This window comes from Penicillium paradoxum (assembly GCF_028828445.1).
Source record: "Penicillium paradoxum strain IBT 22861 chromosome Unknown utg000002l_segment0_segment0, whole genome shotgun sequence".
Classification (NCBI taxonomy): domain Eukaryota; kingdom Fungi; phylum Ascomycota; class Eurotiomycetes; order Eurotiales; family Aspergillaceae; genus Penicillium; species Penicillium paradoxum.
The window spans coordinates 3,791,518-3,804,575 of record NW_026643180.1 but is presented as its reverse complement, the minus strand read 5'-3'; the positions used below and the strand labels follow the sequence as shown (position 1 = coordinate 3,804,575).

Sequence of the window (13,058 nt, the reverse complement as noted above, 5' to 3'; positions counted from 1 at the left end):
ATCTTTGCTAGATCGTGAATATCATCATCGTCCAGTATACTCATTTTCTACCCTAGCATACACTGTTTTCAGCCCTCCAAATACGTCATTATACCACATCCTCATCGTGTCCATTCCTGTTCTTCTGATTAAGTCTTCTTGCATCTTTCCCACCCCCTCTCTGTCTATTCTTTGTACGGGATTTCCCTCCTTGGCTGCCCGCCGTCAAGTCCGAACCAGATCCCAAGACTTCGAGATCTCGATGGGAAGTAGTAATACTCAATTTCCAAGGACGAGACAAGTCATCACCACCTCTCAATAAAGCAAGTCTTCTTGCCAACTCTTCCACAAAAGCAACACTTCGGTGACGTCCTTCCTCGCAACACACAGTCACAAGTAGTGAGATATCGGGGTTCTGGTGAGTACCAAGGTCCACGCTTTCAGGGGGGCTGGCATCCTGCTCCTTGCAGTGAGACGTGTGGTCTTCTTGAGATAAAGCATCACAACATGTCCCGAGCGAACTAATAATCTCATTCTGGGTCCTTTCAAGAAAGGTCTCCACAGTATCATTCTTCAGAAACTCCTTCCGAAGTCGGGGTGATAGACCGGTTGTCATGGCCCGTAGATTCCGTGGTGGATTTGGAAGATGGCGAATATTGTATGACAGCATGATCGAGTCTTGTTCCTGTTCCTCCGACCTCACAAATGGTCCATTTGAATGGCCGTAGGAGTAGAGTGAAATAGCGATTGATGGGCGCTGTAGTGTTGTTGGGTTGTTGTCAACAAGGGAAGACATGACGCTTTGACACGTGGGCTTGTCGGACTGGCATTATCTTTCAGTTAGTTAAGCCTGACTGATAAATTTTGGACTTCTATTTCTTCAACATGGATGTGGGGAGATAGGGCATTGAAGCGGGTAGATGAGAAAACATACTATGAGTCTCCGAGATGAACTGGACTTGCAGTGAAATTGATTATCAATATTACTGGGGGATTTCTACATAAGCTAGGGCAAGTGTCTCATAATTGGAAAAAATATGTCCTGAGTTGGAAGGTTGAGGCTCGTAGAAGATGACTCATGTGCGGCTGAAACGATGTGTCGGGGTTTCCGGGGTAGATGAACGGGGTGGATAACTTTTATGCCTTGCTTACTATGTGCCTGTATTTAGGTTATACGGTATTCACTGGGCGCCAAGGATCATCTATACGAATCTTCTCTCGCCAATGCCCAGAAAGAGCACATGAGTGCGACCCAGTCGGCGAAGAAGATTGTAGCTAGATAGGAAAGCGACGAGGAGGATCCGGAAGACGCAGCTAACATACGAACTCGAAGTTAATTATTCTATCGAAACTCGTGTGACTGACGCAATAAGAGATCAAGCTAAAAGAAGGTATTTTCTTGGCTTCGGAAGTCAAGATATCAAACTCTATAACGTCTTGGCTAGTGGGCACAATTTAGGTAGGATAATGCGAGATCGCAAGAACGCGGATCAATAAACCCAAAGCAGAACGAAAAACCGAGCGGCTTCTGGGGTTGATCGACCGATATCCTCTAGCCCAGGTGCTAGCCAGCGCGCATAGCATGCTCGTAACATGATTCGTTAGCGACGGATTTTCTAGCGCCGGTCATGTCAATGTGGGGTATGGAAGCAGATCATTTAGCTAATTGCTTCATCTAAGAACATCAAGAAAAGGGCAGGTTCGTAGCAATGTCGTGAAGTGTGCACCAACCAGGTTGTGCGAAGTTGAAATCGGCCCTGGGGCAAGCGGAACACTAGTCCCAAAACAGTCATTAGATGGAGAGCCCGGTCTTCGGTGGAGGATCGTTCTGGTCGGCTCAGTTGAGAGTGGAAAAATTTTCGCGGAAGTTTTTCTATATATGAAGCTGGATTCTCAGTTTCTTTGGAATGTTAAGCGAGCAAATATCGTTGTTGCGCGTGGCCCCAAGGGATACAGGATCATCGAGCATCGACAGTGAAAAATTGGCATCATTCTCTCAAGTCCGGTACACTGAAACACAACAATAACAAGGTCAATCAACATCCTCTCGAAGGAATCGACACTCTGGGGGTTGGGAATGGTCTTCACGCGTGGTGATATCTCCGGCCATGATGATCTGCCAATAGGTAAATCAGATCAAATCCACAAGTGTAGAACCCACAATATTGACAACGACACAGATCATCACGAAGCCAGCAAAAAGATCAAAATAGTTTCATGGGATGGACCACTGGATCCTGGAAACCCATACAACTGGTCTCTAGGCCGAAAATGGTTTCTCACAGGCCTCTCTGTGTTCGCCACCTTCATATCCTTGATCAACGGCACAATCCTCACAGTGGCACACGAACCTATGAATGAGTATTTCAACGTTTCAGATGCTGTTTTCCCTCATTCGTACTGGCCTGTCACTTCGTGGGCCATTGGCGGCACCTTTTTCTGCCTGTTCATTCTCCCGCTCATGGAGGACTTTGGTGTGCGATGGGTGTTCTTAGGCACGTACGTGAGCTTCATTTGCTTTGTCGTGCCCCAGGCAGTGGCACAGAATTTTGAAACGCTGGTTGTGACAAGATTCTTTGCTGGCGGATGTGTCTCCATTCTTGCAAATACCGCTGCCACCGTGATTGGGAATGTCTGGGACAGTGAGCGAAGTCGCAACATTCCAGTCAGTCTTTTCATCATTGCCTATCTGGCAGGAAGCAGTATTGGACCTGTCATTGGAGCTGCTATCTTCCAGCATCTATCATGGAGGTGGATTGGGTATATCCAGATCATCTGGTATGGTGCTTTCTTCCCTATTTATTTCTTCTTCTTCAAGGAATGTCGTGAAATCGCCATTCTCGGACAACGGGCGAAGGCTCTGCGCCGTAAAGGCGAGAATGCCTATACTCAGCATGAGATCGACACACAGGATCAGTCGATCTTGAGTATAGTGGGTCGCAGTGCGAGCAGGCCTATTGTACTTTTCTTCACCGAGTCCGTGGTGTTCGTCTCGACACTGTGGTCGGCCTTCACCGTCGGTACGTTGTACCTGTTTACTCAATCCGTCGAGCAGGTATTTGCGGAACTGTACGGCTGGGATGCATCACAGGCTGGATACATCCAGGCCGCCGTCGTGATAGGAGAAATTTTGGGATGGGTGGTCACTTTGTTCTCGGGCAAGGTCTACTTCGCTTCGGCATCCCGCAACAAGGAACTTCCCGGCACCCCTATCCCAGAGGCCCGATTGTATTTCGCTATCGCAGGGGGTATGTTTGGTATCTCTGGTGGAATGTTCACATATGCCTGGACGTCATACCCCCAGTTCCCGTGGATCGCACCGGCCATTGGTCTCGGCATGGTAGGGGCTGGTAGTGTTGTTGTTGTGACAGGAATTTCCGACTATGTGGTGGATTCGTACAGCAAATACGCAGGCAGTTGCATGGGCATGCTTGCCGCGGGTGAGAACAGCCTAGCGGCGTTCCTTCCGCTAGCTACAATGAGCATGTACAACCATCTTGGTTTCCAGTGGGCTAGTACGCTTCTAGCCTTCATCGCATTGGCTCTATCGTCTACCCCGATCTTAATGCTTTTCTGGGGCGAAGAGATCCGAGCACGGAGTCCGTTCATGAAAGAGGCAATGGTGGAAAAGCGGAGGAAGAGTATCGACTCTGTCTGACGGTCTTGGCTCTGCACATAACGACAATCCGGAAGATATCATATTGTACATAATAAACCATTTGAAAGACTAATTGCTACATTCTTCTCGTACATGGGTTGAGTGCTTTTTCTCTCTTATCTCACCTGGCTACATAAATTGAGACTATCCTGTGCTATACGGAGTATATGGCTCTTATCCACCATAAAATCCGTCATCAGGCTCGGCAAAGCTACCTACGTTTCACTTTGACCTCACGATCAAACCAAATCCATGGGCCTTAACCTAGTGTTTTGAAACCCATGCATGAACAACACGTGCGAACTACTCTGTACTCCGTACAACATTAGTGAATCCTGAAGTTTACTAAAACATGGTCCGTGTTGATTCCTTACGAGGCCTCGAAAAATCCCGGAAAATACCTAGGTAGCCCATTCGGCACTCCCGAGCCGAACAATAGCTGACCCAAACACCAAGCGGATCCTAATGGTAAGCAAAACAGGAATTTAGTTTGAATCAGGGGGAATTCGTGTAGAATCCGAGAGAAAAATCAAAATAAATAAAAAAAAAGCCTGGCGTCGGAGATATTTCAATTTGCGGATTAGGACGGGCAGACCACCGCTAGCCCGAAATGAAGCCCTTCCCCCCTTTACCTCCACACCACGTCTCCTTATACCAGAGACGTTTTCGCCCAAGCGTCCGCAAGCAAGTCATATAGCAAATGTTGGCTACCATTTCATGTTCAGACTCGACGAGGAGATTTTGTGGAGGAAAAAAAGAACAAAATCGGAAACCAAAAAGCTCATGTCCTCGCAACCCTCGATATACCAACGGACCAAGTCCAGGAATAATAGCCGAAGTAGTCCGGGCTCTCCATCAAAATCAGGGGTTTGGGACGGGTTGAACCATGCTCTCCCCTCTCCCCTCTCCCTCGATATGTCACCAGCCGTTCTATTTTCCCGCATGAGGCTCGCTGCAGGAAAGAAGACTCCAGAACACGAGATCAGAGGAGCATCGTCTCCACGTTTCTCGAAAAGGCTCGATTATCGAAATTCTAGATCGTTTCAGGATGGACGATCAAACGCGCTTGTTCAGAATGTGGCCTGTGCGATGGGATGACTGGCAGTGTGGCATGTTACTGCATCTGTGCTAGTGGAGTGTGTCCATTGGGACTCTGCTATGTAGTTGTAGTTTCCAGGGGCTCAGCCCTGGTCGGAGTTGAAACGACCAGCCAGAGTCTATATTGATGATTGCATGAGGTTAGTGAACTTCTGACAAGGCTCTCGATACGGTAGGGCTCCGGTAGGCTTGATTGTTTTGCCGTGTGTGAAGGCACTAATAATACTTGGTTTTCTTGTGTTCCTCCCCGGTGCTTTACCTACCCAGGTGGTTATGCGAATGTCTCCATAAGTGAGATTCCATTGGGAGGGGGTTGTTCGAGGATGAGACATATTCGTACATTTGTACAGAGTATGTTGATCTGATAGTGAGAATTTCCGTGGATGGAAATAGCAACACGATGTGAAGTACCGGCGTACGGAGTACGGAGTACATCGCATACCCAGTCTCGGAGTGGATGGAATGTACAACCAACTCGGAGTGGTACCAAGCTCTTTTAGGCTACTGATCTCATTGAAATTTCTGATCCGCAGTACTCTGTCCGCCGTCAACGCTGATACATACCCACGGAGTACTCCGTACATACATAAGGGTTGATAGTAGATATTGACTGTATCTCACGCCAACCATGAAAGATGCACAGTATCTACCACCCATGCGGCGTGTGCTTTGCTCAATCTTACATATGATGTGGCTATCAGGAAAAGGACCAGAAAAATAGAGCAAAATATCAGGTTGCCTTGCTGTTCCGTTGAATATTATAGGTAGAACCTCTCCACGGAGGACGGATTACTCCGCTGGCATTACCCCATAAGTCGAACGGTACTCGGTACTCCGTACAAGCGAGATGGATACCACCTACCAAGTTACGTACATTTGTACCCCCCTGTAGACGAGTCCCATTTGATCAGTCATGTGGGCCAGACGAGATCAGTCGGAAATTCCGGAGGGAAGACGATCCCAAAGCCACAACCGTTTATACACCGGAGCACGGGAGTTCGGAGAAAATCATAGGAAATTTCTCTGGAGTGAGACGGTTTCAATGGCTGCATGTAAGCGCCTACTACGACTCTGAAACGACAAGGCGGGTGCTTCAGGTCCCAGCGCCAGTTTGATGAGCCTTGGCTGGCTCCACTCCTTGTTTTCCCGTTGGACTCCAGTGTCGATTTCCTGGCCAGACAGACCTCTCAATGTGGCAAGTGATGTGTTTATCACTGAGGACGTTATGCAGCCTGGTCACCAGGTAGAATGGGCCAATCATCAATTAGATCCGATATACTCCGTACAATATGTTCAGCAAAAATCATCAGACAGGGGGGTCCTTTGTTCGTGAAGAGTTGAAAAAAAAAGGGAAGCCCCTGGTTTTGTTGAATGCTTTATAACCGGATATATCAGACAAACCATTGTGCTCGTATCAAAGTGAGTCCGTTTAAGATCGGACATGCTTCTCAGTTCTCTATACACTTAACAAAGATGAAGTATCTGAATATGGAGATCTGATTCGGACTCAACACGGTATGTATACGGTATTTGGTTTGCCGTGGTAAATAACCGAATGGATACAGGCTCCGTCACGGGCGATACCAATTAAACGAGCGAAACCAGGCTCCATCGGGCATGACTAACGAATAACACAAAATAACATACTAGTTTATGACCGGTCAGGGTTCCTGGGCGCTTCCCATTTCCAAGGTTCCCTCGATTATTATTAGACTGACGTTGTGTATCTTCTCTCCCCCCTTCTTCTCTCCTCACCATACTCGATCTCCTCCTCACTTTCGTTTCTTTCTTCCGCTGCGCGCGAATATCCACAGAGGCTTACCGGCTGGTCCAGTTCAATCTCTGACAATCTCTCTTTCTTTCTTGTCTTTGTCTTCCCAGAGGCTGGCTCCTCTGTTCCACCCATTTCGCGTTCGTTGTCTGCCTGCGTGATCTATAACCCCCGAACGGATATCCATCCCTTACTGGTTGACGACGTTGATCCTCGCACTTCCCATTTTGTGTTGTCGTACCCTTTAGCTGGTGAGTCTGATCCGAGGTCTTGCAGCTATGTCTTATGAGAGTCGCAGGGAGGGGTGGCTATTTGATGGGGCTCCCGATAGCCTCTTTGTTTGCACATGCGTTATCAACCGGTCTTTTCCCGGAGCTAACTACCTATGCAGTGCGCTTCACGCAGGAAAAAAACAACAATGTACCCTCACGCAGGTGCTTCGATCCCTATGGCACCTCCCCAAAAGCCTGAAACCTTTATGCTCTCAACCGAAGCCCAGCGCAGCCTACCGCATGACGCACAAGTCGCTCTTCAGCAAGTGGATAATTGTATGTCCTCGGAATGGGTTACCTGCATCACAACAATGTATTGACTTGGGCCAGTGAAATATTTCCTTTTGTCAGCTCCCGTTGATTGGCAAGCCGATCAACTCATTCGACGCTTTTTGCTTCCCACGGGCGATTATGTCTCTTGTGTCTACTGGTTAGTCTCACTCGAGAAGGTGATGGCTTGGGAACCTGACTGATCCCATCCTAATAGGAGCGGCCTTTTCCACATCTCCGGTACCGATATTGTCCGATGTCTCGCATTTCGATTCCAGGCCTTTGGACGTCCGGTGAAGAACTCCAAAAAGTTCGAGGAGGGCATTTTCTCGGATTTGCGCAATCTCAAGGCCGGCGTAGACGCAGTTCTGGAGGACCCAAAGAGTCCATTCCTGGACTTTTTGTACAAAAACAACTGCATTCGGACGCAAAAGAAGCAAAAGGTGTTTTATTGGTACGGTGTGCCACACGACCGGCTATTCCTCGATGCATTGGAACGGGATTTGAAGCGCGAGAAGATGAACCAGGAGGCCACCACGGTCGCAGTCAGCGAGCCGGCCATGTCCTTTGAATTCGACTCATCCCAGTCTCTGTACGAGCAATTGACCAAGTCACAACAAGTGAATTTGAACTCGTTCGCTGCCCACGCAAGTACGACATATGGCCAGCCCAACTCCCCCGTGGTTCGGACCGTTGACGCAATGCCTCCTCCGCAGATGGCTCCCCCAGCGATCCCTCTGCTCCAGGACGAATCTGGGAATCCGATGTACAGCAACCCACAGATGCCCCTTTCGAACAATCTAGTCCAGAGCATCATTAAACGTGAGCAGGACTACGGCCCAATTCAGTACGATCGCAACGGAATGCCCATCCCCCGCCCGCACCAGCGCCATTCCTCTATGCCGACTTTCTACGAGTACTCGCCCGCGCCATCCTTTGTATCTTCGCAATACGAGGACTACAGCAACCGTGGTCTGTCCTTTGAACCCGTTACGCCGCCACAGCATTCCGTCGGCCTCGGAGCGGAACCAGCCTACATCGCCAACGAAGACACAGGACTTTACACCGCGATTCCGGATATCTCTAGTGCACCCGCCTATCACTCCATGATGCAGCTGCCTCCTTCAAACTTGGCTAGTGCTCACTATCAGCCTGCGCCTCGCTCTTTCTCGGCGAACCCATATCCCGTCATCGAGGGATCCCCGACTTACAAGCAGCGCAGACGTAGATCTTCCATCCCGCCCAACACCGGGACCGTTGCACCCAGTGGCCCAGTCCATGTCCAATCTACGACTCCAGGAGTCCAGTCAGTATCGTACGCTGCTCACCGACCAAGTGATCTGCGGCGTTCGGTTTCTAGCTCAGTGGCTCCAGTCCCAGAAGGGGATGAATCCACTCAAGATCTCGCGCGCACTTACCCAAGTGCGATGCTGCCACAAAAGGATCTTCTTCGCGAAATGTCCCGACATGGCACCCCGCTGCATAACCTAGACCACCACACTGGACAACATACAGGCTCATTGGCAAATCACTCTGATGATTTGACATCTCTCCCAACCAGTGGTGCCTTTGATGCTGCAGTTCAAAATCCTACTGGTCGGTCGGAGCGTTCGGCGCCAGGTCCTACTCGGAGAGCCAGGAGTGCAACCATGATGGAGTTGGGACCGTATCCAAACAAGGCCCACTCTTGCCCAATCCCGTCATGTGGCAGAACATTCAAGAGATTAGAACACCTCAAAAGGTAAGCTTACTTCTATTTTTATACCTACCTCGGTGGGGCTGAGATGCACTGTATCCCCCAATGTGATGGTTTCGATAAGCGCCGACTAATTCCTGGTTTCTAGACACGTGAGAACACACACACAAGAGCGTCCATACCCCTGTCCTTACTGCAGCAAAGCTTTCTCGCGGTCCGATAACCTTGCACAGTATGTCATTGCTACCTCATACTTTATAAGACTTTTACTAACAGCCGCTAGGCACCGTCGGATTCATGAAGCGCAGCAGGATGGTCAGTCAATCGTTCCAACCGAAGAAGACCTGGAAAATGATGAGAATGAATTCGGATCCCCTAGGGAGGAACTGTCCCCAGCGGAGCCCGCCCACACAATGATGAATATGCCCAATATGACGTCGATGGCAGCCCCCATGAGCATGCCGTCTGCCCTGACGGGTATGGCTACTCCGCACATGATCGCTCCGCAGCTTCTCCAGCAGCAAATGTGAGAAAATTACAGAGCGTTAAGTATCTTGCATGAATTGACAGATACATTGTTTCATGTACTCTTGGCGGGGATGTTCTGTGTTCTGAACAGATCTTTCATTTCTCATTCCTCTTTGGAAATTTCAGGGAGCATACAGGCGCCCTTCGGTTTGGGGTTTATATCCCCTTCTTGTTTAATCGCACATGGTCCAATGTTGGATCTGCACATACCGCGATATTCGTGTACAGCTTGCGTTCACATTGTGTTCATTTTCTTTTCTTTTGGTTTCTTTTGGGTTTCGGGCTGCGCTATGGTTACCGGAATCACCGTGTATTATTGGTGTCAATTGCCCTGCACGCAGATTGAATTGCGCTGGCAGACATTCATTTCATGCTGCCTGGCGGGCACGGGCATGAGAGAGGCACGACTAATCTCTCAGTGGGAAATGGCTTGGGAAGGGAAAGATTCGGGTTGGCTTTCTATTGGATCGTCCGGCATTGTCCATGAAGAGCGGCCAGGAATTGGTTTATTTTGTATGCCTCATATCACACTATATAGACAGAGAGTTTGTGTAACGACTTTGAATTGGAATAAAAAAACACTTGAAAACTTTCATCCATCTCAAATCCCTGGTTGCTTGGCTCATTGCCGGTATTCTGTACGGAGTACGGAGTATGCGTGGCAATGATGTGGCTGTAGTCTATAAATGGGATATCACGTGTTGCTGACGTCGATCTCCCTGCGATCGTGATAGGGCCAATTTGGCCCTTCTCATTCTGATCAGGTGGACTATACTCCGTACCCTGTTGAATGATACCTGGTCTCAACTGTCTGGCTGGCCAGTGATAAGTGGCTGCCAATACCTACTCAGCTTCAATCCATCCGATATCTACTTCCCCACATCCGCCAAATCATCCGGCCCACTACGCTACACACAGAAACACAAGGGTACTAAAGTTAATCAAGAGCAACTTTGAATCGATATACCGAGGTACATTCTAGTACATCTGAGTTCTGAGCCACAAGTCAGCGGCTGGAAATCACCCAGTCCACAGCCATCGCACTCATATCCAAAACAACACAACAACACAACAACAACTTGCATGGGTCTCTTGGCCGGTGAAACATCAACACTGCTCAATACTGGCTCTTGAACCCTCCGATGGGAGTTGCAGACCGCAAGCTTTCTCCTACTCGCGTTGACGAGGGCTCGCCTCTTATGGCTGCCACCCGCACTGGAAATGGGCCTGGTGGGCGTCCTCTTGTCGGTGTTGATGAGTCGTCGAAAAGTGCCTTGTATATGCTACTTTTGACATTATCTATAGGCGGGTGAGTATCTTTGCGGATGTCGATGTCTTGATTTGCTTAGAGCCAATTCCATCGCTCTCTTGTGTTTTATACTAGCGATTTACTGATCATCGTTTCCTTGACAGGCTTCAAATTGTTTGGTCTGTTGAGCTTTCTCATGGGTCGGTAAGTGCAATTTTAAAAAGAGCTAGAATCATCCGACTTTCCATTCTGCTACTGCTCCTTTCGTTTTAATCTGGCGAGAATGTTCGGTGAAACAAACATACTAACTAGATACAGCCTTACCTCCTATCCCTTGGGATGAGCAAGGCGCTTCTTGCCTTTGTTTGGATAGCCGGCCCGTTGACTGGTGCGCTGGTGCAACCATATATCGGCATTCGAAGTGATAACTGCCGACTTTCATGGGGTAAGAGGAAACCATTCATGGTCGTTGGAAGTGTGGCAACTGTCGTTGCATTGCTAGCTCTGGCATGGGTGAGAGAGATTGTGGGCGGTTTTTTATCTGTGTTTGGCGTTGACCCAGCATCTGGCGGGGCCAAAATCACCATTAATATCGTGGCAACAATTCTCATGTATTGCCTTGATTTTGCTATCAACACAGGTACGTTATTTGGGATCTTTACGCTCATGTTCGTCTAGGCTGATTATAATCCCACAGTGCAAGCTGCGATCAGAGCATTCATTGTCGATAACTGCCCCGCTCATCAGCAGGAGCTGGCCAACGCTTGGGCTAGTCGGATCGTAGGCGTTGGTAACATCCTAGGGTATATCTTTGGCTATATGGACCTGCCAAAGATTGTACCGTTCTTAGGGAACACACAGTTTAAGGTCTTGTGTGTACTCGCTTCATTCTTCCTGGGCGTCACTATTACTATCAGCTGTGTCTACATCAAAGAGCGGGACCCCCGAGCAGACGGGCCTGTGACTGACAAGCTTGGCATGGTCTCGTTCTTCCGACAGATCATCAAGTCGATTCAAAGCTTGCCAAACCAAATCGCCCGGGTATGCCAGGTGCAAGTGGCAGCGTGGGTGGGTTGGTTTCCATTCCTGTTCTACTCTACCACGTATGTTGGGCAGCTATACGTCAATCCGATATTTGCAAACAACCCCAATCTCTCGGAGGGTGATATAGACCAGGCTTGGGAATATGCCACTCGAGTCGGGTCTTTCGCTCTTCTTGTCTACGCTATCATCTCTTTCCTTGCAAATACGTTGCTTCCTCTATTCGTGGTTCCATCCGGTGGACCCGCCCTAGAGACTGCTTCACCTCAAGAGTCTCTAGACGAGGCTGTAGATGATGAAGAGACCCATACAAGGAGATTGTCCGTCTCAAGTATGCCGACGGGAAATGCATCCGAGCCTCTGCTTGATGCAGCTCCAGTCAGACAGCAGACCGGGGGCAAACTGACCTGGCTTTCATGTCTGCAGATCCCAGGATTGACTCTTCCGCGAGTTTGGCTCCTATCTCATCTTCTCTTCGCTGTTTGCATGTTCAGCACTTTCTTCATCTCCTCTCATCAAGCTGGGTCGGTTTTCGTTGGGTTTGTCGGTATCTCTTGGGCTGTCGCCCTGTGGGCACCCTTCGCTCTCATCTCGGCGGAGGTGGCTAGGATTGATCCGTCCAGACGAAGCAGGCACCATGAAACTCGAGTCTCCGGTGAATATCTAGCGCCTGAGGACCACGATGAGGAACTTAGTGAGCATGGCGGTGTTCACGGTAGTGACGTTGAGCATGGCCACTTGAAGAACTATCGCGAGGGTGGAGACGTTGCACAGGCTGGGATTATTCTCGGACTCCATAATATGGCAGTCTCCCTCCCCCAAATTCTGTCTAGCCTTGTTTGCAGTGCTATATTCAAGGCATCTCAGAAGCCAAGAGGAGAGCCGTGGGATGATAGTGTGGGCTGGGTGCTACGATTCGGTGGGTGTGCTGCGCTGGTGGCTGCATGGTTGACCAGACGGGTCTCCGATGGATCAAGATAGATTTAAACACCTAGACATTACAACACATACACCGGATGCTTTCAGGGCTCAACCTGAGATGTATAAAGGGGTTCTGCAGGAGACACTATGTAAATTGTACGGGGAATGTGGCCCTGGGGGTTCTTGCCATGCAGCCTGAAGCTTGAATGGACACAGGGCAATTGAATGATTTGAAATGACGATATCCTCACGCTGGATAGGGCCCATCCCTTGTTCCTGTCTCTGTTGCTCCTGTCTACCTCCGGAGTACGGAGTACTTGTGTCCATCGGCAAGAGGCCATCTCTTGGCAGTTGCGCGGCACCTCGAAACTCGTGTAATCTTTCAATACCAATACCAGACGGTTATCTTACGTTATCGCGGTGTTGTTCCGCATCTCCCACCAATTTGACCTCAGACAGCCCTGTCGCCTTGTGTATTGTACAATCTCATACCTGACCTGACCTCATCCAGGCCATCTGTCCAGTGCAACTCAAAACACAAGGGCCTCCCGTCACTAACCCTGTTAGATCCTGTC

At 49.1% G+C, this 13,058-nt stretch overlaps 4 protein-coding genes across 4 annotated transcripts; 3 read left to right on the top strand and 1 right to left on the bottom strand.

Moving 5' to 3' along the window:
- Positions 1-88: 88 nt before the first annotated feature.
- On the bottom strand, positions 89-775 carry N7457_001362 (uncharacterized protein; the record flags this gene model as incomplete). Its single annotated transcript, XM_057172408.1, has 1 exon — positions 89-775. One exon carries the CDS (start codon positions 773-775, stop codon positions 89-91), a length of 687 nt encoding a protein of 228 aa, XP_057036311.1.
- Positions 776-2,056: 1,281 nt separating this feature from the next.
- N7457_001361 (uncharacterized protein) lies at positions 2,057-3,637 on the top strand (the record flags this gene model as incomplete). Its single annotated transcript, XM_057172407.1, has 1 exon — positions 2,057-3,637. The coding sequence occupies one exon, from the start codon at positions 2,057-2,059 to the stop codon at positions 3,635-3,637; it is 1,581 nt and encodes a 526-aa protein (XP_057036310.1).
- Positions 3,638-6,924: 3,287 nt separating this feature from the next.
- Positions 6,925-9,274, top strand: steA (sexual development transcription factor SteA; the record flags this gene model as incomplete). Its single annotated transcript, XM_057172406.1, has 5 exons — positions 6,925-7,054; positions 7,109-7,208; positions 7,266-8,789; positions 8,893-8,976; positions 9,028-9,274. 5 exons carry the CDS (start codon positions 6,925-6,927, stop codon positions 9,272-9,274), a joined length of 2,085 nt encoding a protein of 694 aa, XP_057036309.1.
- Positions 9,275-10,414: 1,140 nt separating this feature from the next.
- Positions 10,415-12,543, top strand: N7457_001359 (putative sucrose transporter; the record flags this gene model as incomplete). Its single annotated transcript, XM_057172405.1, has 4 exons — positions 10,415-10,581; positions 10,686-10,725; positions 10,840-11,161; positions 11,219-12,543. The coding sequence occupies 4 exons, from the start codon at positions 10,415-10,417 to the stop codon at positions 12,541-12,543; spliced, it is 1,854 nt and encodes a 617-aa protein (XP_057036308.1).
- Between the last annotated feature and the right edge of the window lie 515 nt (positions 12,544-13,058).